This window comes from Papilio xuthus, unplaced genomic scaffold (genome assembly GCF_000836235.2).
Source record: "Papilio xuthus unplaced genomic scaffold, Pxut_1.1 DF825946.1, whole genome shotgun sequence".
Lineage (NCBI taxonomy): Eukaryota > Metazoa > Arthropoda > Insecta > Lepidoptera > Papilionidae > Papilio > Papilio xuthus.
In genome coordinates this window covers 7,408,095-7,433,864 of record NW_013532703.1, presented here as the reverse complement: position 1 = coordinate 7,433,864, position 25,770 = coordinate 7,408,095, and the positions used below count along the sequence as shown (strand labels likewise).

The 25,770-nt window shown below is 38.0% G+C and overlaps 5 protein-coding genes and 1 non-coding gene across 6 annotated transcripts; 2 read left to right on the top strand and 4 right to left on the bottom strand.

The window, feature by feature from the left end:
* Window positions 1-485: 485 nt before the first annotated feature.
* On the bottom strand, window positions 486-4,628 carry OstDelta (oligosaccharide transferase delta subunit). The gene is made up of 10 exons (XM_013321158.1): window positions 4,467-4,628; window positions 3,984-4,168; window positions 3,474-3,742; window positions 2,939-3,100; window positions 2,619-2,763; window positions 1,948-2,384; window positions 1,642-1,798; window positions 1,320-1,467; window positions 938-1,165; window positions 486-721 (listed from the first exon to the last, which is right to left on the bottom strand). Exons 1-10 carry the CDS (start codon window positions 4,477-4,479, stop codon window positions 579-581), a joined length of 1,887 nt encoding a protein of 628 aa, XP_013176612.1. The 5' UTR covers window positions 4,480-4,628; the 3' UTR covers window positions 486-578.
* A 239-nt stretch (window positions 4,629-4,867) lies between these two features.
* ATPsynG (ATP synthase, subunit G) lies at window positions 4,868-5,453 on the top strand. The gene is given in 2 exon segments (NM_001312540.1): window positions 4,868-4,997; window positions 5,135-5,453. Coding segments are annotated over 2 exon segments (300 nt in total). The 5' UTR covers window positions 4,868-4,957; the 3' UTR covers window positions 5,395-5,453.
* A 158-nt stretch (window positions 5,454-5,611) lies between these two features.
* mRpS29 (mitochondrial ribosomal protein S29) lies at window positions 5,612-8,235 on the bottom strand. The gene is made up of 8 exons (XM_013320469.1): window positions 8,063-8,235; window positions 7,760-7,973; window positions 7,399-7,491; window positions 6,910-7,055; window positions 6,575-6,735; window positions 6,286-6,427; window positions 6,035-6,127; window positions 5,612-5,833 (listed from the first exon to the last, which is right to left on the bottom strand). Exons 1-8 carry the CDS (start codon window positions 8,138-8,140, stop codon window positions 5,645-5,647), a joined length of 1,116 nt encoding a protein of 371 aa, XP_013175923.1. The 5' UTR covers window positions 8,141-8,235; the 3' UTR covers window positions 5,612-5,644.
* A 555-nt stretch (window positions 8,236-8,790) lies between these two features.
* uri (unconventional prefoldin RPB5 interactor) lies at window positions 8,791-10,874 on the bottom strand. The gene is made up of 4 exons (XM_013320435.1): window positions 10,658-10,874; window positions 10,342-10,585; window positions 9,567-10,176; window positions 8,791-9,293 (listed from the first exon to the last, which is right to left on the bottom strand). The coding sequence occupies exons 1-4, from the start codon at window positions 10,685-10,687 to the stop codon at window positions 8,834-8,836; spliced, it is 1,344 nt and encodes a 447-aa protein (XP_013175889.1). The 5' UTR covers window positions 10,688-10,874; the 3' UTR covers window positions 8,791-8,833.
* A 261-nt stretch (window positions 10,875-11,135) lies between these two features.
* LOC106124576 (neuroblastoma-amplified sequence) lies at window positions 11,136-25,635 on the top strand. The gene is made up of 41 exons (XM_013321396.1): window positions 11,136-11,339; window positions 11,416-11,513; window positions 11,746-11,879; window positions 12,192-12,325; window positions 12,449-12,543; window positions 12,931-13,105; window positions 13,365-13,520; window positions 13,591-13,848; window positions 14,049-14,153; window positions 14,282-14,368; window positions 14,735-14,932; window positions 15,013-15,138; window positions 15,299-15,422; window positions 15,575-15,714; window positions 15,840-16,153; window positions 16,288-16,600; window positions 16,748-16,903; window positions 16,982-17,118; window positions 17,317-17,502; window positions 17,584-17,686; window positions 17,788-17,987; window positions 18,087-18,199; window positions 18,285-18,417; window positions 18,559-18,801; window positions 18,987-19,101; window positions 19,189-19,277; window positions 19,355-19,575; window positions 19,776-19,978; window positions 20,059-20,246; window positions 20,864-21,019; window positions 21,276-21,436; window positions 22,081-22,268; window positions 22,403-22,536; window positions 22,769-22,858; window positions 23,020-23,145; window positions 23,403-23,576; window positions 23,771-24,015; window positions 24,196-24,322; window positions 24,702-24,816; window positions 25,008-25,130; window positions 25,275-25,635. Exons 1-41 carry the CDS (start codon window positions 11,268-11,270, stop codon window positions 25,572-25,574), a joined length of 6,555 nt encoding a protein of 2,184 aa, XP_013176850.1. The 5' UTR covers window positions 11,136-11,267; the 3' UTR covers window positions 25,575-25,635.
* Window positions 20,441-20,513, bottom strand: TRNAF-GAA (transfer RNA phenylalanine (anticodon GAA)). Its single transcript has one exon. It is a non-coding gene; the product is annotated as a tRNA-Phe (tRNA).
* Window positions 25,636-25,770: the final 135 nt, after the last annotated feature.

The following is a 25,770-nucleotide window of genomic DNA, read 5'->3' as shown; positions in this document are numbered from 1 at the left end:
TCACTCATTTATTCATCATTAAATTACAATTATAGGACCAACCTCGATATAAATCAAGTGCAACTGGTTTGAACCTTTAAAAGGTTTTGCAAATAATAGTGCTTACATTTGTGAAGTGTATGTCATTTTGCTGTTTTAATTTAGTATTTTTATTCAGATATACAAATAAAATCATCATAACCTTAAAATTACATTTCAGTTACAAACACGTTTCAAATTATTTGCGACATTCCATAACAAAAACATCTGCACAGTCCTAACTACCAAAATAACGATGTTCCATCTCTAGTTTTCACAAATAAGTAGACATTTTAATTTTAGGAAAGTTCTCTACTTACAACTACATATCCGACACTTTTACAATAAAATGCAATTTATAAAGAATAAAAACAAGAGAATAGTATGGTGACATTTCTTTCAACCATTTATTTAATGATTTCAGCATTTTACAAATAATCATTAAAATAAGACTTTTAATATTGTAGACGTACGTATTTATTTGAAAAATGTTGAAATAAAATAATAAATTATGAATTTATAGTGCAAAACTCATCACCATATGAGTTTATGGGCAGGTATTAGCGCGTCTGCTTGTCCTGCGCGAGGCGGCGCAGCAGCCGGTGCCCGGAGATGAAGGTGAGCAGCGCGAGAGGCGCCAGGTAGCGCAGCGTCGCGAACATCGACAGCTGCAGCCACAGCAGCACATACAGCCCCAGTGAAGCTGCACACACCAACACATTTGTACTTTGAAGCAATATAAAATAATATCATAGCCATAATAACCAACCAGTCTATATAATCATTGGAACATCTTTATATTTTTAGTTAAACACACTCAACTAAAAATTAACTAACGAGAATCATTATACATAGCATCGGTTGGTTCAGTTTATTACTGCGTTTTTTTTTTGTTAATAGCTGTGGTTTGTCCACGTACCTCCTAATGCAAGATGGAAGACAAGCGCGACGGGCATGGGCGGCAGATGCAGACGAGGCGCGAGACGGGCCCACATAACCAGCAACAGCAGCAGTGGTGCCGCGCAGCACGCCGCGAACACATCAGACACAGCACGCGCCGGCCGCGCCTCCGCCGCCCGGAACTGGTGCACGATCTCCGGCAGCGGACCGCGAGCGCGGGACTGACGGCTCTCGCTCCCTACTGGACCTAATATAAAAAAAATTGTGTTGTCAAGAAGTTTTCATACATGACAAATTTTTCGTTTGAACTTTTCAAGCCTTGCGACGCAGGCAAAGTTGTGTTAATTACGCTGTTATTAATTTGCAATACAATATTTAAAGTTCAAAGTATTACAACTGACCTAGAGCATTGCTGTCCTTGCCGAAGTTAAAGTGTATGTCGCCTAGCGGCCAAGCGATGGGGTTGGAGACGGCGCTGTCTCCCAGGTACAGTGTCAGCGAGTGTGCGCCAGACTGGTGGTTCAAATGCTTCGCGATCGCGCCTACGTTCTGTACCAGGGACAAAAAATAGTGAAGAATTATGAATCAATATATCTATAGTTTTGCTCATAAGTAATATCTGTTTTATTTTTTCTATTAAGGCATAATTGAGCAACAGCAATAAAATAAATGCTTAAGTCAAGTATAAGTATTATCATAATACATAAGCATCTGTACACTGACCAACTCGACCCTGTATGTCTTGGCGCTGGGCTCGGCGACATAGATGGCCTCCAGGTCGGCGGCAGCTGCGGGGTGTGCGGGGGCGACGCGGACAAACGCCTGCTGCACCGACACCGGGTTGTTGTACTTGTCGCGCACACTGAACTTCAAGCTCACCCTGCAAACCAAACATAACTTGAATAAAATAATGTTCTTTAAATACATTTTATTATTTCTAATAATAAAATAAAGAAAACGTGAATTTTAAAATTTGATTGCTCATTGTCATTGCATTGTGCATTTTTAAGGTTATCAAATTTTACTCACTTCTGCAAGTGATCAGCTTGGAGTACTTCGGTCAGCTTGTTGGGGTAAGCAATTGTGGTGACCTTTGGACTGGTGGTGCCATCAACATCGCCAATCCCCACCTCCATGCTACTGACTTGAATCTCACCAAGCACAGCCACATTCAGATTGGCCGTCTTAGAGCCAGCGCTGAGAGATATCTTGTAGAGGCCATACTGAGCTTTAATCTTGCCAAGGTTAAGTACAAAGGTTGTTGGCTCATTGGGTTTCTGAGTTAACGGTTGTTTAGACAACACGACAACATCGTCTGCAAGGCGGGTGGCGGACTGGGCGACAACTTCCTCGGGCTTGAGACCGCGCACTGGACGACCAATGAGGTCAGTGATCGAAAACTCTACAGAGTCTGACTCGGAGGTTACGTATTTCTTGCCTTTAATCACAATGCAAATAGGAGATGGCTGAAAAAATAATATTAGATTATTTGATTTCATATTTAAAACATAATTAATTTCAAGTACCCACTGTTAAATTTAAACCTAAAATATATTAAGGATAACTTAATACACAAAATCTATAAAAAAAAAAGAGAAAGGGCACTTTATTCCCCACAAATTCATGTTAATTAAATAGTAAAAACTTCAAAGATACACAATGGCAAAATTAAATTAAATATATAGTAATATAGCTCTAACCTCGTCGTCGGCAAGCGCAGTGGCGGCCTCTAGTAACAACGCAGCGCCGCGTGGCGTGCTCACAGACCTCCCCGAAACATAGTTGCTGAACTTGTAGCGCTGCTCCTCACTCAAAGGTGATGCTTTCTTTAGACTTTTATATGTCCTGTAAACAAAAGTAATGTGTACTTTAATAGAAATAAAAATTGTTTAGTAACATTTATGATTGATTTTAGTAATCAATTTAAAAAATGGTTTGTTAACCATGTTTTAAGTCAAAATTAATGTTACATTACAGGTGACAAGTCTTTATGGACTCGGTGATAAATTTGGAATGTTACCTTGCTATGCTGCCCAGTATGAGTGCAGTGGCAGGCAGTCCGCCGTCGAAATGCAGCGCGCGCGCGTCCGTCTCGTCAGCCGCTAGTAGCACACCTTCAGCATGTGATGATGTCCATGTACCACAACCCATGTGCTCACAAAGCGCAAACACATAACCATAGCTGTAATTTGATTTTTTTTTTATTCTATGAGAACCATTATTATAATATTTTAAGAAATTAAATAACTTAATTTTTTTTGTTGACTTATGTATAATTGTCAATGTTATTTGAAATTGTCATACTAATATTATAAACTCGAATGTATAGATCAATGGATGGATGTTTGAAAGTATCTTGGGAATAGCTTAACAGATCTTGATGAAATTTAGCATATATGTAAAACATAGTCTGGAAAAAACACATAGGCTACTCATGTAGATTTATTTATTGCGCGCGGATGGTGTTGCAGGAGACAGCTAGTTTACTATACAAATATTACAGATTTTCTTTCTATTTTAATAAATAATAAAGTAACCTTTATGATAAAACATACTTAGCAGGTGAATCATCTTTTTTCAACAATTGTATAAGGTTCTTCAGGGAGTCCTCTTTGTCCATGATGGTGCCTTTGCCCATAGCCTTCAATGAATATACCGCATAGTATATTTCTTGCAGAGTTGCATCTTTCTTGTCTAGAGTCCTTGTTGGAGTACCAAGGAGCTCAGGGTTCAAAATGGTTAAGCAGTTTGCCAGTGCAGCTGCATTAGTTATATAAAATACTTGTTCTAAGTTTGAAATGTCATATTTCAAACTTTTCAACACCTGGAAAAAGAGATTTTTTATGAGATCAAAGTATAATATTTACACTTAGGTTATAATGAATTTTAAGTGTTCAAATTATAGAAGACTAAATAGTTCTACAATAACTGTAACATGACTATAATTATGAAGTAAAAAGTGAAATCAATGTAATATATATTTTATGTTTAATTTACATGGCTGGATATTGGATATGAAAGAATTAAAAACAAATAGAGAGAAACCGTCACTTTGAGATGCTTACATCACAGACTTCAGGTGTTTTAGCATTAATTTGCTTCAAGCCTTTGATAGCAAAGTAAAGAGCGCCTATATCTTTACTTTTCAAACCTTCTTCTAAGATTCCTTGCAGTTTTTTCACATTAACTGTATTCTGGAGGACGTTAGCTTGACTGAGTGCCAAGAAACTTACAAAAAGTACACATATCACTGAAACAAAGAAATGAGTTTATGAAATGGAGTATGAAGTAGTTTTGTTTTGTATATTTTTATGTAACCTAATCGGCAATTAGTCTCGCCGGTAGTAAGCAATGACGTGGCCCAAACAAATAATTAATGTAAAAACAATAATGTCAATAGTTAATTTTATTTGTAAACGGAGCAGAACAATTTTAATTTAGTTTATACGATTTTAAGGCCTTCTTTACAGTAACTTTAATGTAAAAGATAAAAAGGTACGGCCACGCCAATACTCCTTATTTATTTACTTGAACGATAAAATACATACCACGGGTATACATTTTTATTTGTGATAAACACGAATGTATCTTAGATCGTGTTTATGTAGTTTCTAAAATAAATCTAGATTAATTTAAGACATAAAGCTATGTTAAAAATTTTCATAGTATTTGTCCACCGGCGTTGATTTTTTGACAGATAGGCAAGACGTAGCATTACGTATTGCTAGCATCACAAACAGTAAATTGTAGTTATAATGAATTATGCTTAAAAGAAAATGTAAAACATTTAATTAAAGAATTAAAACCAGTCTTTTTAATTCCGTCTTCAAAACATTTAAGTCTTAAGGGAAATTTACATAGGATTTTAGGTAAAAAAATGTTTAGGTTAATTTTCGATGTGAAAACACCACTTTACAATAATTTGACATCTGTTTCTACTTCGACTCCGAATCGGATTTTGTCATTCCGATCAACTCCGATATTAAAACTTCGGAGTCCTCTGATTAATTCATTTGTTTCGATTACATAAATTAACACCATGGCAAACGCAATCGCTAAAGTGCCATCATTGATTTCATGTAAGTCAAAGTATTTTACGTGTGAATATTACTATTGATTGTGTTATGTAATTTACCTTAAAAACATGAAGGTTATCATTAAAAAGCATTGATTATTTTTGGTGCATTTTTACCATAAAATCCGTTTTGACTTGCAGCGGCCCTTACACAAGCCAGGCCTAAGTTCAATATTTTCATGAAGTATGCTCGTGTTGAACTAGCACCGCCCAAATTAAGCGAAATTCCTCAAATCAGAGCTGGTATTGGTAAGCTCCTATCGAGCGCGAAGAACGGCGCATGGAAACAGCAAACCGTGAAGCAAGCCACTCTTAATACACTCGTTGGCGCCGAAGTTCTTTTCTGGTTCTTTGTTGGAGAATGCATTGGAAAGCGTCACATTGTCGGCTACAACGTTTAAGATTCTAATTAGTGTAACTATGTAGATAACTCATGTTCTAAAATAAATATTTAATTGGTTCAATGTGTATCTATTCCTTATTTCTATGTAATTAAACCTTGTTTGATCATTCAAAGATGAGGTCCTAGAAATTGAAATAAACATTTAAATATCCAAATATTGCTTTTTTTTAAAATTAATACATTAAAAAAGTCAGTAGGATAAATAAAACAATTCATCAACTATAAATACTATATAATGGCAACATTATCTACAGTGGTGCACAAAGCTCCATGAATTTAAAAGGATTACGAGCACTGGCCAACTTCAGTTCACTCTCAATTTGTTCAGGCCCTCGCAGCCACAGTCTGTCCCTGTAGTAACTAGCACATGTAAGGAACTCCTTTTCTGAATACCTGGCAACTTTTACTGGAACAAATGGGTCCATGTGTTCAAATCCCTGTTGAAAAAGTTATAAAAATATTGATTCTTTAGACAAATCTTTACATCCATAGAGCAGCATAAGGGAATTGTTCTTTGTCATTTTTTAAATAAAAAAAAAACTATATAATAAAATATGGAATCTTGGCACTTTGCTAATAGTGATACTATAGTCTGAAAATTATAAAACTTATAAAATCGAGGGTATTTGTAATGTTACCTTCTTGAATAGTAAATATCTGGGCAAATAGCTCTCTTGGTGGTCACGTGGTACGGAAATATCCTCCACTGTCACAACAATGACACCATTTTTCTGTAAATCAAAAATCAATTTAATTATCTTGCCCATGTATAACACTTTCTTCCAATTATATTGCGATTGTTTGATATTACACAAGAAAATATGTAAGAGGTACTATGTACAAATGGGCAGTAACTTAGATAATAAAATACTGTCCATTAAAATCTTACCCAATCATTTTTTGTAATATTCATAAAAGAAGTTGTGAGAGAAACTTCAGCTGGTGTAACAACCTTCTTAGTAGGAGTACTGAGTCTTGTCCTTGGGTAGAAGAAACAATTGTATCCATCTATTGCTACAAAAGTTTTACACCTAGAATTAAACAACAGTTTTAAATATTCAAACTTCATTTCTTTATATATTCCAACAGTCTTTAGAATCATGTTTTCAACATTCATACATCTATGCATCATGCTTTTCAAATTCATTAAAAAAGATGTGAATTTTTGCCAATCTTACTTGTTATTATTTGACAGCTGCTTTATTTCATAGACAAGAGCATCGATGACGTCACAGGCGAACTTAACACGTGCAATGCCCTGTTCAACCAGATCGGCAAGAGGAGCACCGGCAGGTGTTGTCTCACGTTTGCTCCAAACATACTCCTTGGATATTTTTAACTGTAACAAATTTTCGCCATAACAATTCTGTGTCATTGGTAGTCCTACAGGACATCTTCATGTTGTTGCTTCTTTTCCAAGAATAAAACAGACAATAGAATCTTATAGCTAATAACACAATAGCTATGTCATTGTTACTCTTAAAAGAATAGACATATTTGCAGTATTACATACATCTTCATTTTTTAATAGCACTTGGTTTTGGGTCTTAAAGTGCAGTAGCCAGGCTGCAGCATCTAGTGGAAGATCAACAAAACCTTCACGTGTTTGTGAGTTGGACATCTCCTTCAGGCGAGGCACCTTCCATAGCCATTGTGATACTGTAAAACGAAAGGTCATATCATGTTATTATATAATAAAAAAAAATCATAGAACTTTTACTAAAATTTCATCCATCAGTTATTAAACTTAGCCCATAATTATATCTTATATTTGTATATAAAATATTAATTTACCATGCCAAAATAAGATAAAGTAGGAAAAAGAAGCCACTTTTTTACAGCTGCAGTTGGGCTTGGACCTGGTCGAGTAAATTTCTCCACACCTGTCTGCTTTTGGCTTTTTACATGCAGCTACATTATATAGCTACACCAATATTAAATTTAATTATTTTTGGGACACTAAAATATAAATTTTCTTCTCAGAATATTTAAAAATACTCACCCCCAGGTACATGTACAATTAAAAAGCCATCATCATGTGCATAGTGAATGAGATGTGCCAGGGTCAATGTCTTGCCTGTTCCCATCTCACCATCTGTTCATTGAATTAAGGAAGTGTAATAAATATTATCAACAATATATATTTATATATATAATTCAATTTGATGTTTTAACGATGGGCATGTAAATAATAAGGTTGAATGTTGATGGATACACAGATATAAAAAGACCAAAGAAAGCATGTACAGATTATGTAAAGGAGAATGTGAATAGGAAGGAAGTGAACTCAGATATGATGGCTGTTAGGGTAGATGATGATAATGATATAAAAATCCCTGGGTAACATTTTACTAAAAGGATACATAGTACATATCTGATTGCAGGTTGGTTTAAATCGCTTGATTTTATACAATCAATAACATCAAGAGCCGGCTGCCGCACCATTAGACTTGTTTCTGTGAACGTTTTTGTCTGTTTCATATAACTCTTCGGCAAACCACCTTGACCAAACAACTTTTTAGACAAATTTTTATCCAAAGTATAAAATAATCCTATTTGATTATCATTTTGCTGCGCCTATAAAAACAATGTTAATATATCAGATTTTAAATAAATATTTTAGATTTGTTATGCCAGTAAATGGAACCAAAATTTTATTGAATTACCGGGGACGCTTCAACAGTTCTAAATGTTACATTTTGTGAATATCTTCGGCATATATTTCTTAAGTTTCGGGAAAACATTTTTTTGTAACCTATTGTTACAATCTTTAATTATTAAAAATTATATTTTAAAAAGCATAACATAACCTTAAATCGAAATGTCACTTTGATATCAGTGTCAGTTTGGTGCCATTTTTCTTTTTAGAAGATTTTATGGCCTGGTTACTGGTTCTTCAATCCAAAGTTAGATATTACATGATTACATGTCAACCAAACAGAAAAATAAAATAAATGAAAATATCAAATGACTATTGTGTATAGACGAACTAAAATGAATCCAGAAAAATTGCGACATATGTAATTTAAGTTCTGGAATCGTTATGTTCGCTTTGATTATTTTACTAATATTATAAATGCGAATATTTGGATGGTTCAATGGATATTTGTTAGAAGCTATCTCCACAACAGCATTCAGACAATGGTGTACAAATTACATATTTCATGAGAACTCGCTGAAAACAGACAAGAGTAGGTCTTTTAGAATACAGAAAATCTACAAAATTGTTTTTTTACTTTTGATGTCATTGATTTCCTCGCTGGTTTTAGACCTTTGTTTTCGTAGTTCCTACCTTGGGCTTAGGCTATTGGCGGCGAGTAATTGGTAGTTTAAGGTATTTTAAATAAAACAGGCATGACATGGTTAAAATATGTTTCAATATTATTTTATTAAACTTATTCCTAAAATATTACATTAAGGTTTTATATTACACAATTTTAATGTTTTTGCTGCCGCCGTTTTTTGAAAATACTCACAGGTCTTTTATGTCTGTTGTCTAAAATTCTTTGTTTAGATAATTCTTTTTCCTTAACATCATCAAATACAAATACAATATTTGTGGCATTATCCCTTTTAAATTCGAAATTTATTTTTTTACTTTGTTCGAGATCATTGCTCGGTTCTGTTGTTTCTGGTTTATACTTTGTTTTCCTCAATATTGAGGTTGTTTCTGGGAAGAGATGAGAAAATGCGTCATATACATCACTTGGTTTCAATATGCCTTTTTTTGGATCATATGAATCTTCATTTGCTGGTACGTTAGAATGTTTAAAAGTTATCTCCAATGTTTCACTTTCATCTTGATCAGCAAAGGACACACTCCTCTTTACTTTTACACTATTTTTATTTTCTTCTACCTCGTCTGCAGGTTCAGGTTCATAAAGAACATCATCTAACCTGTAATTTCATTTAAAAGAATTTGATTATTTGATTTGATAGATGTTTGATTTAAGATATCTTTGAAACGGCTGAATGGATCACGCCGAAATATAGCACAGATAGATATAGAACATAGTCTGGCAGAACATGGCAAAATATTTTTTTTTATTCTGCACGGACGGAGTCATGGGCGACAGCTAGTACATAAGTTTAGATATAATTTAAGTCTTTTCATAATCTATCAAGACCTATCTATATCTGTGTCACTAAATTAATTAAATTAAGAGTTACCTGTCCATTTCATCTTCCACTTCCTCTAATTGCTCCAACTCATCTAGCCGAGACATCAAATCAGATTCAGTTTTGGTCACATTTCTCTCCCGGTTTTTAATCTCAAATATTTTTTCCTCCAGTTCTTTTTGCTTATCTAAAACATTTTGTAGAAGGTCCAATCTACATGTATTTTCAGGATTAATATGTGTATCATTAGACACTGTTTTATCAAGAATTTCTTTTGTAATATCATATTTCCTCTGATCCATGTTTTCAATGTGGTCTTCATTCTTTTTATTATATGTTAATGAATCTCTTACATCTTCCATATTTTCATTATCTTCGGCTAGTTCATTTTGTAATTCCTCTTGAAGTTCTAACTCTTCAAGTCTATTCCACAGCTCATCATCAGATATTTCATCTTTATTTAATTCTTCTTTTTTACTTTTATTTTGATAGTAGAGTTTAAGGTTCTCTTTATGTTTTTCTCTCCACAGTCTGTCTTCTTCTTCAGTTTCATATTCAATTAATTCTGGTCTATCATTAAAAACTGTTTGATTTTTAAATGTTTTTTGACCTTCCAGATATTCTTTCTCTCTCATCACAACATCTAATTTTGATTTGGCATCTACAAAACATTTTGTTTATTTAGTTATTTATTGAGAATTAAGATGAAGCAATTCTATACCTAAGCAATAGTTTTGTAAAAATACTATTTGAAAAACAAATAACATTTCATCGAGAGATGTTAACATTTTATTAAAAAAGAACAACTTAAGATGTAATAAGGTACCTTTAATTCTGTGTTGTCTTAAAATCTCAGCCTGCTCAGTAGAACATTTTGCAAAGTATCCCATACCCAATGATGTTGTCACTTCATTTGTATGCTTTAATTCTCCACGGAATAGAATTCTGCTGCCGATTGGTACTAACACTGGCACTTTTAATTTATCAGAGTATAACTTAAATTGAACATCATTTAATGCTTTTATATGGTCCTCCCAGAATCGAATTTGCTCATTATTTTCTTGCAGTTTCTACAAATAAATAACTTTAAATATGTACACATTTTGATATGTAATATAAGAAGAGTTTATTTTATATCTTACCCTTTCATAAATTTGATTGAAAAAGTCCATTCTAGGACAATTTAAATAAAGGATATTCAAATGTTTAGTCTCGCTAGTTTTGCCTTATTCACAGACAATTACCTACTTGAATAAATCCATATTTAAATTAAATGCCACTTTATTAATTTCAAGAATAATTGTAATAATTAATCAGTACGATCAGTATTATTTTATTAAAGTTAAACCGGCGGAGGAAAAGCAGACATCAAATGTCAAAAGTCAATAAAATTCCTAATCACCAATACAACGTAAGGAAATAAAGTTTTGATCATTACAGTTACAAAAAAAAATACTGCAAAACCTTAGTTAACGCTTAAGATTATTTTAGTAGATATTCAAGAAGCAATATCAATATTCTTTTGTTATACTTATGAGATTGAACGAGAAAGTAATGTTTTTATTACGAAAAACGTAACGTAAAGCAATTGCAAAACGTCAATATTTTCGCCAACAAAATAATATCCTGTCATAAAGACAGTTAAGTACTGTGCAATACTGTAGAGCCTGTTAGAAATTATAATGAATATTATTAAAATAATTCGAAAAATAACCATTAAGTTGTAATTTATCGATTTCACATCTAAAAGAAATGGCAGAAAGCAAATCTATTTTACATGAACTGTATGTGTTTTCCGAATGGAAACCAGAACCCGAATATTTAGTAAGTTTAAATGAATAATTTATTATTTTTAGCATTTTCTTTGCATGTACTTCTAAAATATTTGATGTAATTACAGCAAAAACACGACAGTATTTTACCGGAGAATATCTCGGCTCTTTGGCGATGGTTTAAATTTTTTGGTCCTAAGAAAAGTCTTATTGATAGTGTTACAGCGTAAGTATTTTTTACTTTGTTATATGAAGAAACCGTTTAAAGATAAGAACTACAGATGTAACACTGGGTCAATTAAATATATTTATCCTATTATGTGACTTTTTAAAGCAAAAAATAGCTAATAATATCTCTCTGTTAATTTCATCCAAGAAATGCACTACACTGATTTTTCTCATTTGTAAGTGTTTGTAAAAATAGAATAGAAAAATTAAATTCTGTTAAATTATTACAGACATAAGGAGAAACAGCAGAAGTGGCACATTGCTCTTGGTGATGAGGGGAAAGTAATAGCGGTGCTCACAGACAGTATCTTAGAAATCAGAACTAAGCGTTCAGAATATGCTACTATTGCAGCTAGAACTACAGGTCAATATGCTGGTAGATTACTTTATTGTAGATTATGTTAATGTTTAATGTATTGTCTTATATGGATTATAAAAAAGTAAAAATACAAAACAAAAGATAAAGTACTAAAGATAAGAAATGTGAATAATGTAAATCAATTGATGCATTTTGGAAAGACTCAAATATGGGTAGTAAGTTTGTCAAACTAAAAAAAACATTGAAGGTGTGATATAGATAAGTATATTAATAAAATTAAAAAAAGAGTATATTGTATCAAGTAAATCATAATTGTTTTTTTTTAACCAATTTTTGAGTAAATTACTGATGTTTTAGTGAGTCGTGATGCATATGCACAGTGGCGTAAGTTGGTGTGGAGTCCTGACTGCTCATTCTTGGTGCTTGCTTATGGCAATGGAATAGTCAGCTTTTTTGACCTCACCGCTTCTAACCTGTTCAACATTCCAGCTGTAAGTTATTTTATTGTAACAAAAAATCTCGAATAGTAACTATTGTGTTGTGTTTAGTTATAAGTAAATTTTTATTTTTGAATTAAGTGATTAGAAATTTTATAAAATAATGTTTTTTTCTAGGATTGCTCAAGACCAGGCGGGCTTGAGTGCACAGATAATACTCATGCAGTGTCTGACATTATATTTATGCCACTCAGAGTTAAGGATACTAAATGGTAAGAATTTCATGAAACAAGTATAGTTTTTGTGTTGCCCGTAAAACAGTTTGTTTAATTGTTACTGTTGGAAAGATGTCTTATCTTTTTAATACAATAAATGTGTTGAGTGTTTGGATAGATTATTTTTCTTTACTTTGTTACTCTACAATGGTTAAACAGATAAAGTTGATCTTTAATCTTTATCTTTAACACAGATAGATTTTGAAATAATTCAAAGGTTATTAATTATTTTTTAATAGATCCGATGAAGTTCCGACAGCTATCCTGTCTAATAAGTATAGTATCATGTTGTCCTTATTCCATGCACATAAGATAAACGCACTAGGTTTTGGTTCTCCAGATCAATCTGTCTTCCGTCATTTCAGTTGTATGTAAATGTGGTAGGAACTGGGAGGTGCTCGTGGTGACGTTCGACGGCCGGTTACGTGGCTATGTGGTCTCGCAGACGGAGGGCTTCAAGTTGCGGCACAGCTTCCGCTTCCCTGCCGGAGTTGCCGCGCTGGCGTACTGCCCGCCGCACGACGCTCTCTATGTGGCTGGCGTGCCCAGGAATACTAAGGTATTTTTACATGTTACATATATAGAAATATTGTTTTTTGTATATTTTAATTTTTGCCAACCTATTTAAATGTACATTAATAAAGTTTGGAGTATGTAATATAAAAAAAAATCTTATTTCGTAAACATTATGGTACAAAGAAATTTATGTTTTAAAGTTTTCGTCTATTTGACTTAAAATTCCCTTTTCTTTCCGAAACGGTTGGGAATACTTTGATTTATTTGTATGTATTGTGTATAAGATACAAGTATTGTGTTAGGATGTGTCGTCGCCACTAAGCGCGGGTATAACGGCGTGGCGCATCCTGAACGAGGAGCCATTCTACAAGCTGTCTGTGGTGTCCGATCAGCTCGAGACGCAGCTCAACAACGAGAGGTTCAACCTCTACATACCTTTCATCACATCTAAGAATATGGTAAGATATTAATCAGACACCTATTAACTTGACTATTATTCCATTTTCTTATTTGTTACCTTTTGTTTAGAACTTCATAGTGCGTATGGAGGTATCTTCGGATAGTAGCAAGCTGGTGTGCATTCACTGCAACGGCGAGGTGTCTGTGTGGCGGCTGCCGCTGCTGCGACTGCTGCACCGCTGGCCGCTCGCCCGCCAGCCCGCCCACCACCTGCGCAGCCCCCTGCAACCCCACCACCCCCCGCACACCACCCACACACCCGCCCGCATCAAGCATAACGACCCCGCGCTCTTCCACCCCGCTGACGTCAACTGGTGGACCAATGAGGTCAGTGATACACCTGAATTAATATTTCACATCGATCTTACGAAAGACTTATCTTTAATCTTTTTTTATTTTATTATTTATTAAGACAAGCCAACAGCCGAGACATCTTTCTAGCTTCTCCATACATACATCTCGGTTTCAAATGGTCTTAATAGATAACAGTTATTGTTATGTAATCACTAAACCTTTTTTTTTTTCAGGAAATAATATTGTCCCGGTTCAGCGGTGCGGTGAGCGTGTGCGGGATAGAGGACATGGAGAACATCCTCGGCAAGCAGCCGGAGTTCTTCCAGGGCACGCCGCAGGTTTATATCATACATATTTAAAAATAAACACCAACACACACACACACACACACATGCACACACATACACAAAATGACATAAAATGATAAAAAGTGCATATTGAATAATAAAAGTATTGTATGATGTAGGTGACGCGCGCACACGAAGGTGCGTTCATGGTGCTGGAGTGCGAGTCCAATGTGCTGCCTGCCAACAAGTCAACCAGCGATGAAACTGTGAGATGATTTTTATTTTTTTTTAGATTTCCGTACCTCATAGGAAAATAACGGAACATAACGGAACTCTTATAGAATCACTTTGTTGTCCGTCCGTCTGTCTGTCAATATCCATTTTTTATCACATACTTATTAGTAATTACTTTACAATATTATTTAACTACTGTTCTGAAATTTCTTTTATCGTAAATTAAAGGCTGTTTTTTTTTGTTTTCTAAAAAAACATTACCATAGTTAAAGTAAACGTAAGCCATCTTACTACTAGACTACTAAGTTTTATTTTAATTCCATCTGTACAGTTAAGTTTGTTGACAACGATATTTAAGAGTATAAAAATAAGTTGTAAGCTCCATAATGTTTATCTAGATGGAGGTTGTCAAAGTGGAAGAGGATGTGGATGACTCAATGCTGGAGCTGACGAAGGAGTTGTTCAAGACGGTACTGTTCGCCATCACCGACATGGAGACCTTCCAGCCCAAGCCCAAGAAGATCACCGTGGTCTCCCGAGTGTACAGGCTGCTGGGAGTCAAGAGTACTACGCCTACTGAACTGTTTTCTAGAAAGGTGAATGATATTGCGTTTAACCATTCATTCATTAACGAACGAATGACTGAATGAAAAATAAATAAAGTTGATCGTTTTAGATCGAAAGCGGAAATTATTCGGAGGCGCTGTCTCTGGCGGAACAGTTCGGACTGGACAGCGACCTCGTGTACCAGCAGCAGTGGAGGAAGAACCCCGTCTCCACTGACGCGATTGACAATTACCTGGTAACATAAACTACAGCAAGAAGTTTTATAATTTTTTTTAAAACCCAACTAAAAAAATCACTAGCAACCAATTGTCCAAGGTTTCCCCTAGCTTAACCTTAAACGTGATCTTCAGGTATTCTGATTGCAATAATGTACAAGGCATTTTAAATGTTTGCAGAGTAAAGTATCAAAGAAGATCTGGGCGGTGCACCAGTGCGTGGACCGGCTGCCGGAGACACTACCCGCCGCCAACGACCTGCTGCGCTTCGGCCTGCATCTCACCAACGAGAGGATACTTGATGGTAACACATCTCTATACTTCTTTACATTTTCATACAAATTGAAACTAACGTAATATTGGAACAGTTAGATAGAGAGAGAGAGAGAGAGAGAGACGGACAGAGAAAATGAAAACTTTTTTTCTAATACATTTTTTGTTTACTCTTGCTTACAGAAATCAATAAAGAGCGTGGTGATGATAAGTTAAAGGACCCGGAGGACATAACTCTGGAGGATCTGAACGCATACACGAGCGAGCTGCTGCGCTGCCGGCATGTCATGCTCTTCTACAAGGAGAGGCTGCGTCTGTACGAGGTAACACTGTGACACCTTTCCTAGCATATTTTTATGACACAACCATAATTAACAGTACATAATGAATAATTAACATATCTATGCATTAATACACCATGAACTAAAAAAAAATGGTTTGGTTTCAGTCGATATTAAAATGTGAGAAGTCAACGTACAACAAAGAGGAGTACGACTGTCTGCGCAGCAACAGTATAGTGCACAGTGCCGTCGAGATCGCTAAGGAGGGCCGCATCGAAGCCCTCACCTGCCTCTGGCCCCACATTCGCAGCGTGCCCATGCAGCTGGCCGTGCTCGACAACCTGCCAGAGATCATCAACCCCCTAGACTTTCAGCACATCCTGCCCACCACACACCCTCTGCAGATGTTCGAACATAGACCACCAGTCAAAGTAGAACCCCTCGAGATTGAGAGAGATTGGTGTAGGAAACAGATCTTTAGGTGAGTAAATCATAAGACGTTCATATATACAAAACTAGTTCTAAAATCTAAAAATACAGTTCAAATCTTAAGAAGGCGATTCATCCTTTTTGTAGTCATATATGTTGAAGTTAATTTTTTGAATTGATTTACAGATCCATCTGGAGCTCGAACTGGTCAGAGGACACGACTCCCGAGTCGGAGTCAGCCAGCGAGGAGTTCGTCGACTACGCGGTGTGGTACGAGAGACGCGCGCGGGATATAGAAGCACGCAGCGGGCTCGCCTCGCACGCGCTCGCACTCGTCACGCTCGCGGCCATCGGCGGCGGAGTCAAGGGCCTCGATAATATACTCTTCCATCTCCTGACCCTCAGCACTCTGATCTACGACATCAATGTGGAGGGGGTCACGCTCAGTGATCTGGAGAAGATGTCTCCGCTTGAGACGTGCAAGCTGCTCATGAAAATGGTGTGTAAAAATAGAAAGGGAGAGAGAAAGAAAGTGCGGTTGTAGCACATTGTAACCACGCCTAAGTCATGCAGGGGCGCGGCAATCCCCCTCGCCATCGTGGTTATCAAATATAATTCCTTAGTAATATATTGTTTATGTTGTCAGACGACGCCGGAGAACTTCGTGGCCGACGTGAAGCAGTTCGTGGTGCCGTTCATGAAGCGGTTCGAGAACCTGACGCAGCGCGCCGGCGCCTGCCTGTGCGGCATCATAGACTTCGTGGAGAGTGTCAGCATTGAAGACCTCTCATATATATTGCTCGTAATTATTCATAAAATCACACCGTATTTGCTATAATATTACTGTTGTAGCAGGTGTTCACTGATTTTTTTTTGTCAGTTGCTGCAGTCTCCTAAAGAGTTTGAGCTGGACGTGCGCACGCACATCGAGCTGGCGGAACGCTGTTTGTTCGCACACAACGGCACCGATCAACTCGAAATGGCCGTAGACCTCCTCAACTGCATCCTCAAGGAAACGTAAGTCGTACTAATACTGTCAAAAACACTTTAGTTTCACCAAAAAGAGTATTTTAATCGTACTTAAGGTCACCATAGATCTTCACAATCTTCTAAATCGCTAATGTAAATCTGAGATAAACACTATACCTTAACGTTATCTTTTAGTCAATTATTTACCGTTTATATTTTGAAGTGTTTACCGTTGTGTTGTGTCAGTGACGGCACGATCAGCAGCAGCGAGCTGGTGCGGCGCGTGTCTGCGCTGGAGCGGCTGGTGGGCGGGGCGACGCGCGCGGCGTGGCGCGGCGTGCGCGTGCCGCTGCGCGACCTGCGAGACATGCTCGGAGATGCACGCGCCGCACAGAGGCTGCTGGCGAGACTCGCGCGCACCCTGTCGCAACGGTAAACAAGCTTAAAAATTATCATGCTCCTCAAACAGTAAAGTTTATGGTGTCTTATATATAGAGAATGGCAATTTTTTAGAGAAGAAAAGCCAACGCCGCAAGACTGGGAATCCCTCCTCAAAGATATTCTGGAACTGCAAGCAACCTTGTTTGATTGTGTTACTAAGGAGCAATGCTATGAGGTAATTTTCCATTTTTTGTGTACAAAACCACAGTTTGAATTTTTAGTAATATGCTCCAAAATGAAATATTTACTAGAAGGTTATCATTGTTACTTGTCTAGATATACTCGTCCGCGCTCCTGGCGTCGGGCGAGGCGGCGAGCGTGCGTCTCGCGGCGTCCGCGCTGACGTGTGCGCGCGCGCAGCCCCGCCCCCCGCCCGCGCTGCCTTACCTGCGCTCCGTGCAGCTCGTCATTGACTCATCCAAAGAGTACTTCAACTCAGCATCCTCGCTCACAGATCCCGCTTTGGAGCTAGCCAAGTAAAGTTTCTATGAATTTGATGAATGAAGATTCTACGGTTTTGTTTACAAAAATTACTTTTTTTAAAAGAAAATAAAATATAATTTATTGCTGCACAGATGCTGCTTATCATTGATAGAAGACGAAAACGAAGATATAAAGAAGGAGCTAGATCTCATTAGTTCACTCAGTCTATTAAATAGTTTTGGTCTGACGATCCTTCCTATACAAGGTACTCCTGTTTTTCGTTTTTTATTATTCTCATCAATTATGCTTTTTTTTTTAAAAAAACTTTATTTTTTTAATGTTATTTTCAGTTCGTCTCTGCGAAGACAGAATGTTGTTGATAAAGGAATGTCTGACGCTAAACCGTAACGCCTACCTCGCCAGTCACAAGTTGCTCAATTTAGCTAAACTGCTCAGAATTGCCGGAGATGACGAGATCACGCGGTAAACTTTCATTACGTATTACCCGTAAACTAAGTTGTTCCGTTAGTTGCCATTAAAGATGATTGTTTTTTTTTTAACGCGGAAAAATGCACTTAACACCTTTTAAATATTGTAAAGTTATTAACTTTGTATGTGTTGCAGCGAAGGGATGGTGCTGCAGCTGGTGGGGGAGCAGGCGCTGGGTGCAGGCGGTGGTGGCGGGGCGGCGTGCGCGGCGGCGGCGCGCCGGCTGGCCGCACTCCGATACGCGCCCGCTGCGCCGCTACTGGCAGACGCCGCCAAGCGCGCGCACGCACACGCCGACCTCAACGAGCGCCGCGCCCTGCTCGCCGCCGCCGCAGCCCACGCCGCGCCCGCTGATCTCGAGGCAGTGCTTTGTGACCGGTCTGTTGATGCACAAATTGCCTAAATCAATATAGATAGATTCTAAAATTATTATGATTATGTACTTTGTATGAAACGGAATACAAATTCGATCGCCTTTTAAACAATACATCACATTTTTGGACGAGCTAATTTTATACCAAATGTACTAAAGTAATGTTGATGGTAATATTTTCTTTCTACAGTTTGAATCTGGAAGTAGAAAACCTGCAGCAGACGGGCTCGGGCCTGGCGGACCAGATGAAGTTGGCCACGCGCCGTCAATCCACAGATGAAGAGTTCGCCGACGCTGTCACCACTGTAACTAAAATTTTACAAACTTTGGCTAATTATCATAACATTCAGAATTTTTATTTTTGTAGTAATTGAATTGTCTTTTATTTCTAGCCAGTCGTCGAGAAGAAAGATCTCGTCCCTCAAAAACTCCCTATATTTAATTACCTTATTGACACAGTCCGTGATAAATTAAATTTAAGGTAAGTCTTATTTGATTTAGTTTTTAGCTAACGTTCATGCTTGTTCAATACTTGTCTTATATCATAAGCATTTGCAGTGACACAAAAGACTCATCAGAGGAGGCGATAGAGCATAGTGTGCACTGTCCGGAGTTCTACCGCTGCCTGTACCCGGAGCACAGCGTGTGCAGCGCGCAGTACAGCTACGAGCGGTTCTCCATGCCCGCGCCCGCCGCCAGCCTCGGTCGCACGCTGCTCGCCTGGTACTACACGCACTCCGCATTGCTCGACAACGCCAACATGCAGCTTGAAGCTGACGGTAAGTCCCTCCTCTCTATGTGCGCCTGGTAACTGAAGATTGCACGGTTTTGTTTCCAATTAAGTCATAGAAGTTAAAAGTTTCAGAAACAAAAGTAAGTTTGTACATGTCTTAAGACAACGTAACGTTAGTTTTAAAGTAACGGATTTTCTCCAAATATGAATGAAATAAAAAATAAAGTTTGTTCATTTTGATTTTAGTGTTGGAGAAATGTGGTGAGGAACTGTTATACAATGACACGCCGCTAAGCGTGTCGTGCCTGGTGCGTGCGGCAGGCGGCGCGGAACGGCTGGCACTTACGCACCACACGCCCACCGCCGCCAGCGCCGCGCTATACGCCACGCTGCTGCAATGCAACTCCTCCGAACTCAAAGACAATGTCTATCTTGCTCAACCCAAACAGGTGAGCTTTATCAGAAATTTAAAATTAGTTACTAGACGAGTTTTTAAAGTTCTGTTTTATACTAAATTTTTGTTACGTAGATGGCTCGAAGCACATTGAAGCAGAGCAATGCTACGGAGGAGCAGCTTGCCACCATCAGGTTGTGCCTGGAGCAGCTAGCTGGCGAGCTGGATGTGAAGCGCATGCGGGAATTCGGAGTTAATGTTAACGGACTGCTGTTCGGTGCGGATCCTGATTATAGACGGGAGATTATCTATAGGCTCGCCAGGTATGGAAAATAACTACTACACAACTTTAATTTAAATGCCGCTAATCTTATGCAAATCAAAAATACATTGCATTCATAAATTGTATTTATATATAAAAATAAATAGATATAATAGATAAATTAAAAGACAAAATATTTTATTACCTTAAATTAAGAAAAAGTTTTACTTTGAATTTCTTCAACAAAAAGTGGATTGCCGAAACCAGGGATCGAACCAGGGACCTTTAGATCTTCAGTCTAACGCTCTCCCAACTGAGCTATTTCGGCTATACTTACTTGATTGAAATTATGTATTAGTTAATATACCAACACTAATAATCTTAAAGGAAGGATAGTTTTTTTTTATTATGTGGCGCGATTTTTATGATTTATTCTCAGTCTCCTACTTAAATATACTTGCATAGGTTCATGTTTATCGGACACAAGCACTGTCATAATTTTATCACCTTTCTGCTCCATAAATCTTAGTTAACATAAATATCTTTTAAAAACTTTTCTTTAATTAGTTTAATATCACAAATAACTTCTATTAATTAACTTTTGAATATTCTCAGTGTTGTTACCTGTTTAGTCATGTTTTCTGATGATGACAGCATACATAATATGTGTTGTACCAGGAGTACAGATGAGGCGCAGGTGCGGCTTGCGTGCGCGCTGGCGCGCCGGCACTCGCTCGATGAGATGGACGTGTGGCTGACACACGCTGCGCACGCGCGCGCAGACACGCGCCTCCTCAACCTCATGCCAGAGAACACGCCTGATGCACACACACGGTCAGTCTACGAAAATAAAAAAATTGAATTTATATGATTTTAACTCTTGGTAAATGTCAGTAAAATAAATTTTTATAACTTCAAAGCAAACTTGTGCGAAAAAATCCATACAAATTTTTAGTTAAAGGTTTTACAATAATAATAGGCTGTAATTACAAACTTTTTTAAGAATTACTTAAAGTAGGCAATGTTACAATTACGTTTTAGCAGATGTCGAGGTTAATACAGCATAACTAAATAATAAACATTATGCCAGTATAAAAGAAGCTCTGTGGGAGGCGTGCGGGGGCGCGGAGCACGGCGAGCTGCTGGCCGTGCTGGGGCTGCTGCAGCGTGTGGACGACCGCCCCCACATACACGGCCTCACCGCACAGGAACACATCAAACTGCTCAAGAAGGCAAAGGCAGCTTCACCAGGTAACGTTGCAGCGAGTCTTCTTTCTAATGTAAACACATGCATTGTCATTGCTTATAGTAAAAAAATGTATTGGCATGATTTTTTTCTCATCTCTCTTGGCTTTCACACGAAGTGTATTTAGATTGGCACGAATTAAATTAAACTTATGTTGAGTACAGAATTAAACATTCTGCCAAAGACGTGGCACACTGACCAAAGAACCTTTGCCTTTTCAATTATGAAAAAAAAAATAGGTGAAAATAAAGAAGAGAATCGCGCGGGAAGTGTTGACAACTAGATGTAGTCGTGATTAGAATTTGATGGATTTATAAATGTAACGTGTTTTAGTAAAGGCATTTTAACAACGTAAAAGAGCTGTTTAGATGCCGTGTTGCTGTTTTCAATTTATACAACATGATAATAAATAAATTGCATCGTGGGTTTAAGGTTTTAAAATTCAAATTTCTTTATTTTTGGACAACAGTTTTTCTTTGCATCATTATAATTCTATTGCTTTGAGAACTATTTACAGTACTCGTATGGCTTCATCATTCCATAAAAGTTTTCTGCAACTTAATACTAATTTTTTTAATTATAATAATTGTTAATTTTTATTTTGTTAATTTAGTAATACTTTATATTGAAATAATGAGATAACTTCCAGATCTGGACTACAAGTTGCTGGTGAGCCAGCCATGTGTGCAGGAGCTGACCGCGCACCTGCTGCACATCCTGCGGCCGGAGAACGTGGGCATGGTGGGCAAGTTCCTGCGCACGTTGCCGCCCGCCATCAAGCTGCCTCTCTCCGTCAACTCGCTCTACACCACCTGGCTCACTAAACACTTCTTTAGTGTCAGTGTATTTTAGTGAAGATTTTTTTATAAGTTGGCAATCCAGTGAACGGCTACCTAAATTCGCGAAAAGAGCGAACTTACCGCTGGCCATAGATATCCTTAATTAAACATGTAATATACATGCATATGCAGGTGGGCGCGAACGCAAGCAACAAAAAGTGGATGCAGCAGTACCGGCAATGCGCCAGCTACTTCAATAAGCTGGCCAAGGATGACCTGCTGCGATTCCTCAACGACACCTGCTTCAGCTCAGACGCTGTCAAACGGTAACTACATAATGTTAGGCAGAAAATCCGACACTATGCCGGTGTACTGACACAACACTAGCCTTACTAAAATGTCGACGTTTATGTCCCCTCACTTAACATTCTGACCAAGGCCAAAGGATTCAAACTAATAATGTCTAAAAATCAGATGTATCTCGGTGTGGTTTACATCTTATTGTCTGTGTTTAGCTTTATGTAGATGATTTAAAAATATTAAATTGTCTTAAAACAGAGTACCTGCAGGAACTAGAAACTTAATGCTCATGCAAGCGGTGGACTACTGCCAGCAAGAACAGGAAAACGACTACAAGTTTAGTAAGAAGTGAGTTTTGCGTTTTTATTTGAATAATAATGTTTTATTTTACTGTCAATTATAACAATAAAATACTCCAAAATAACGTATTAATGATAGAAATAATATAAAACTAAGAAATGGCGCGTTTGCGTCTTATAATAATTATTTAAGAGTGTTTATGTGTGCAGCGAGCAGTCGTGGAGCCAGGTGGGGGAGGAGGTGACGCGGTGGGCGCGCTTCCTCGACAACTACCACTCTGCAGCAGTGCAGGCGCTGCGGCACGCCAGCGATATTCCTGATGAAAACGGCTGGACGTCTGTATCAACAATAATGCACACATGTCTACGAAATCGAACAAAATATTTATAAATATAAAAATGTTAAAATATTAGGAAGGATCAACGGAAAAATAAAACTAATAGCCCATAACCATGTAGGGACGATTCCCCATCGATAACTTACAATTCCATCCCGATATGTTCACTAGATTTTATGTTATTGTCGCATAAATATATCATTTTTATTTGAAAAATGTTTTAAAATAAGTCGAGGTATGTAATATTGTGTGCAGCGAGCTGGAGATGAGTCACGGCGATGTGGAGCGCGCGACGTGTGCGCTGGGCGAGCTGGTGGTGTGCGGCGTGCGGCCCGCCGCGCTCGCCTCCCTGCTGCACTGTCTGCATCTCAACCTCGCCCCGCACCACCTCTTCCAGCACAGGCTCGCACACTACGCTAATGACCTGCAGTTTGTATATACTAAATTGTCCTTTCTTGTATTTCAAACAGATACATGCAGCTTCATTTACAAAACTAGTTTCTATAATGGTCCATGTCTTATCTTGATAAAAAGATGTCTCGATCTTTAATACGAAGCTAGGGGGGGACTTGTTTAGTCCACCGCTTGTGTGTTAAAAAGACTTATTCTATGTACCGTTCCAGATCAATCGAGATATTAGTGGGGCGCGTGTGTCAATACCACAAGGAAGGTGTGAAGTTCCCGGAGGAGGTGGTGAGTGCGCTGGTAAGTCGCGCGGAGGCGCTGCAGCTGCCGCCGCACAGACAGCTGGGCCTGCTGGCGCTGAGCCGGCGCACGCGCACGCCGCACCTCGACCATCTCGCGCACTCCACCGCCGCGCTGCTCCGCAATGAGTGGCCCGATCTAGAATACGCACAACAACTCACAGGTATAGAAAAGATAAAATAGTTTAGAGGCTCGAAAACCCACAAATAACTGCGAAACACAATTTTAGGTGTAGCAGGGGAAGGATACTGCGCAGCTTACCTTGAGCGGACAAAAAAAATTGAAGTAAATTGAACCTATACCAGTTTTCTTTCAATAGATTCAGTTCAGTACTTTTTAATAGATGATCAGTTGCTGTCGGAGGAGGGTCGTCGCGAGGTGTTCAGCAAATTCATGTCGCTGTCAGACTCGTGGCAGAAGAAGAAGGCGCTCGTCGACGTCCTCAACTGCTGGCCGCCCACCAAGGAACAGTCAGTATACCTTCCTTAACTTATCACTTGAATAAATATACTGCTAAAGCAGTTTTAAACACAGTTCGAATTTTATTGTGCTTTTTGTTTGTAAATGTTTCGTCAGTTAGCACTGATGCTCCACCACAAGATGGTTCTTGTGGTTAGAAAAAAATATTTTTTAGTTAATAAATACTAATCTGTCTCTACGTATACACCAAAACATAGTTTTTTTATAACAGTGGTTAATTACTAAATTAAGAATAGTATGAAGTTATCGCGGGTTTCTAGGATCCAAAATCTTTGCATAAAATTATCCCTGTCTTTCATCTTTGGCAAACAGAGATTTTGGTCTAAGAAAACCACGGTTATTTATATACGTGTTGTCCGTGTGCGACAGAGACGGCAGGAGCCTGCACTGCGAGTACGTGCACACGCTGCTGAACGCCGCGGAGCAGAGTGAGGCGCTCGTGCTCATCAAGCTGCTGCTACGAGAGCCCATCCTAGACGACGAGGTCTATTATACTAAAAATAGTTCAATATATCGAGTAATTTTCTATAATACTGCTCAGAGGACGTCTTGGTGCATGGCGCGTTTTACGTCTTCCCAAAAAAAAAAATATAAGCACAATTTTTCTCAATTGTTCCATACACTTCGTTATTTTATTTGTAGAGATATAGTAAGTAAAATTTGTATGTTGTGTAGGAGGTGCAGTGCCTGTGCGAGAGTGCGCCGGAAGGTGGCGCGCTGTGCGCCGTGTGGCTCGCGCTGCTCAATCATTGCGACCACACGCCGCGCCTCGTGCTGTCGCTGCTGGACCGACATAAGGTAGGTACAACCTTCCTATTCACACATGACACATCAATTTGAGCTGGCATTAGCATTAAGCATTAACCTTGAATATTATTTGGAAAAACCCAAGCTTGATACTTGGAGCACTTATTCAAAGTAATTAAAATTTGCGTTTTACAGGAATGGGTGCGAAAGCAAGAAATAGAAGATGATCTCATCAAGGAGTTGCTCGACAATGATATGTTCATTCCACTCGTACCCACCGTCCTGTACTCCCACACCATCAACTACATCATCAATAAGGACGCGACCAAAGATGAACTAAATACATATACGGTTAGCTGGGCGATAGACCAACTAAAAAAAGCAAACTATATCGCCGAAGCCGGGCAGCTGCAACTATTGCACATCGGAGTGCCGGCGCCCCTCAGAGGCTTCACGCAATCCGTTCTCTACTTTAAGAATATTCTTAATCAATAAATTATAAATATAATTCCAATTCTACTTTACAATTACACTGTAATAAGTTATTAAATTATACATCAATTTAAAAAAGTTTTTTTTCTTTACCTTCGCGCGATTAAATCTTTGAAAAACAAGAAACGAGTAATCAGAGAAAATTATATAAATTATCGCTTTCCATAAAACTATAACGATGCATGGTAAATCACGACGT

Coding starts and splice junctions, on each gene's coding strand:
- LOC106124576 (XM_013321396.1), top strand. CDS start 11,268: ATGGCAGAAAGCAAATCTATTTTACATGAACTGTATGTGTTTTCCGAA. Junction 16,601..16,747: donor GCAAGCTGCTCATGAAAATG/GTGTGTAAAAAT, acceptor TTATGTTGTCAG/ACGACGCCGGAGAACTTCGT. Junction 18,200..18,284: donor GACGATCCTTCCTATACAAG/GTACTCCTGTTT, acceptor TGTTATTTTCAG/TTCGTCTCTGCGAAGACAGA.
- OstDelta (XM_013321158.1), bottom strand. Junction 2,385..2,618: donor CTGCGCTTGCCGACGACGAG/GTTAGAGCTATA, acceptor TTATTTTTTCAG/CCATCTCCTATTTGCATTGT. Junction 1,799..1,947: donor CAAGCTGATCACTTGCAGAA/GTGAGTAAAATT, acceptor TTTGGTTTGCAG/GGTGAGCTTGAAGTTCAGTG.
- mRpS29 (XM_013320469.1), bottom strand. CDS start 8,140: ATGTTTTCCCGAAACTTAAGAAATATATGCCGAAGATATTCACAAAAT. Junction 7,056..7,398: donor AATTGTACATGTACCTGGGG/GTGAGTATTTTT, acceptor TTCGTTTTACAG/TATCACAATGGCTATGGAAG. Junction 6,736..6,909: donor TGCTATTAAAAAATGAAGAT/GTATGTAATACT, acceptor AATTTGTTACAG/TTAAAAATATCCAAGGAGTA.
- uri (XM_013320435.1), bottom strand. CDS start 10,687: ATGGACTTTTTCAATCAAATTTATGAAAGG. Junction 10,177..10,341: donor AAGACAACACAGAATTAAAG/GTACCTTATTAC, acceptor AATGTTTTGTAG/ATGCCAAATCAAAATTAGAT. Junction 9,294..9,566: donor GTGGAAGATGAAATGGACAG/GTAACTCTTAAT, acceptor ATGAAATTACAG/GTTAGATGATGTTCTTTATG.